The 2261-nt window shown below is 36.0% G+C and overlaps 1 protein-coding gene across 1 annotated transcript; it reads right to left on the minus strand.

Moving 5' to 3' along the window:
• Positions 1-419: 419 nt before the first annotated feature.
• On the minus strand, positions 420-1346 carry LOC110311884 (olfactory receptor 5K3-like). The gene has a single exon (XM_021185463.1). It carries the CDS (start codon positions 1344-1346, stop codon positions 420-422), a length of 927 nt encoding a protein of 308 aa, XP_021041122.1.
• Positions 1347-2261: the final 915 nt, after the last annotated feature.

Below are 2261 nucleotides of genomic sequence, written 5' to 3' on the forward strand. Positions count from 1 at the left end.
CGGTAAGTTTGTTGACCAACAATGGTATGATTGAAATAAAGGAATTATATTTGGGAATTTGACATCTTCCTGAGACTTGTACTCGTTACATTTTGGAAATGAGAAATTTCACACTATTGAGGTGAAGATTATTTTATATATACACTAAATTTTCTCCTTCAATTTTTTGGATATGTCAAAAACTGTCATGTTCATGAATAGTCTTAGCAGTTCAAATTGGTTCCAGTTCCTCAAATATAAGAATTATGTTATACCAGCATATTTCTATTCAAAATAATTCGATTCAAACAGCTTAATAGTTACAGTTTTTTCTTTTATCATTTTCAACATTCTTCGTACAGGTAGTTATAGAGAATTATAATATCTAGTGGAAATAAATTGTCCAAGGGAGAAGATCCTTGTTTTACAACATTATAAAATCATCCTTTGTTTATTGTTCTTTTAATCACATTAATTACTTCCTTATTTCTCAGACTGTAAATAAAGGGGTTTAATAAAGGAATTACCAGAGTATAAAAAATAGCAACAGGCATGGCTTCATCTCCTCCTTTGATAGAACCTGGTCGAATATATGTGTAGAGAAGAGACCCATAGAATATTGACACAGACAGAAAGTGGGATGCACAAGTAGATAAAGCTTTGCTTCTTCCCTCTCTGGACTTCATTGTGAATATAGTATAAAGGATGCAGAAATAAGAAATAAGGACTATAGTAATGGAAAAAGTTTGAACTGAACCAGCAACCATGAGCATCATCAGTTCATTGATATAAGGGTCAACACATGAGAGTCTGTATAGGGGAAGGACATCACAAAAGAAGTGCTTGATTACATGAGACCTGCAGAAAGTTAACCTGAACAAGAACCCTATGTGAATCATGGAATGTAGGTTTCCTGCTATGTAGGCTCCTGTGGTCATTTGAAGGCAGAGCTTTGTGGACATCATGGTGTGGTACTGCAGTGGTTTGCATATGGCCACATAGCGGTCATAGGCCATTGCTGCCAGAAGAAAGGAGTCTGCAGTTTCAGCAAGACAGAGAAAATAGAACTGTACCATACATTCACAGAGAGAAATCCTTCTGTCCACAGAAAAGAAGTTCTCTAGCATCTTGGGAGTGATGGCACAGGAGCAGCAGGAGTCCATCAGAGCCAGGTTGCCCAGAAAGATGTACATGGGTGTGTGGAGACGAGGCTCCATGTAGATTATGGCCACCAGCCCAAGATTCCCCACCATGGTGACCAGATAGATGGCAGAGAACACCAGGAACAGAAGTATCTTCAAGTCTGGGTGATCTGAGAATCCTATGAGGATGAACTCTGTTGTCAAGGAGTAGTTTTCTTCAGTCATCTTCAGCTCCTTTGTTTACAAGGGACCAGGATGTCAGATGGAAACTGTGATCAGACCATTTACTCATTTAATAAATAGTAATAAAATAATAATGATAATTTTCTGTAGTAGAATATTTCATTCTGTAAACTCTACCCCCTGCCTCTATAATGTTTTCTGTACTTTGGGATTCTTTTTATCCCTATAGAGTCAACATCGTTGAAATTCCCAGGATCTTTTAAATAATCTTGGGGTGTACTTAAGGTTTAAAAAGAATATTGTTTTACATGTATATAAAGATATCATGTAGATTTAATGTACCCAAATTTATTTTATTGGCCAGAAATAATTCTAGTGTTAATTTATTTTTGGTTTCTTAATATACACTTCAATCAATTATCATGCAATATGAAGATGACATTTTTATTTGTTGTTTTGTAGGAGAAAAATTTTAGAAAAGGATCATAGAATGATGAGATATAGGTCAATTGGTAGAATGAGTGCTTATTCTACATGAAACCGTAGATTCCATCCCCAGAGCCTCAGAAGGAAGGAAGGCATGATGGTCTATGCTTGACTATAGAGCACTCATAAGGTACCGTCACAGAGACCAGAACGTCAAGATCACCCTCTGCCTCAGAGTGACTGAAGTCTAGCCTGGAATGCTTGAGACTTTGTCTTAGAAGTAAAGAACTAAAGAGGCCTTAGTAAAAAATTCATGTTAAATTAATGTATAGTAGAGATGTGAAATATCAAAAAAAAAAAAACCTAAGGGCTGTATAGCAATTCATCTTCAATTAAATCACCTTAGAACGACGAAGGAAATGTTCCTAGATTATCATTCTTGTTTGCTTTAAATAACAATCATTCTCCTAACTTTATTCTCATTGTGATTTCCCCCCCCAGATATCTAACTCTCTCTCTCTCTCTCTCTCT

Source organism: Mus caroli, unplaced genomic scaffold (genome assembly GCF_978045245.1).
Source record: "Mus caroli unplaced genomic scaffold, Mus_caroli_1 scaffold_17, whole genome shotgun sequence".
NCBI classification, from domain to species: domain Eukaryota; kingdom Metazoa; phylum Chordata; class Mammalia; order Rodentia; family Muridae; genus Mus; species Mus caroli.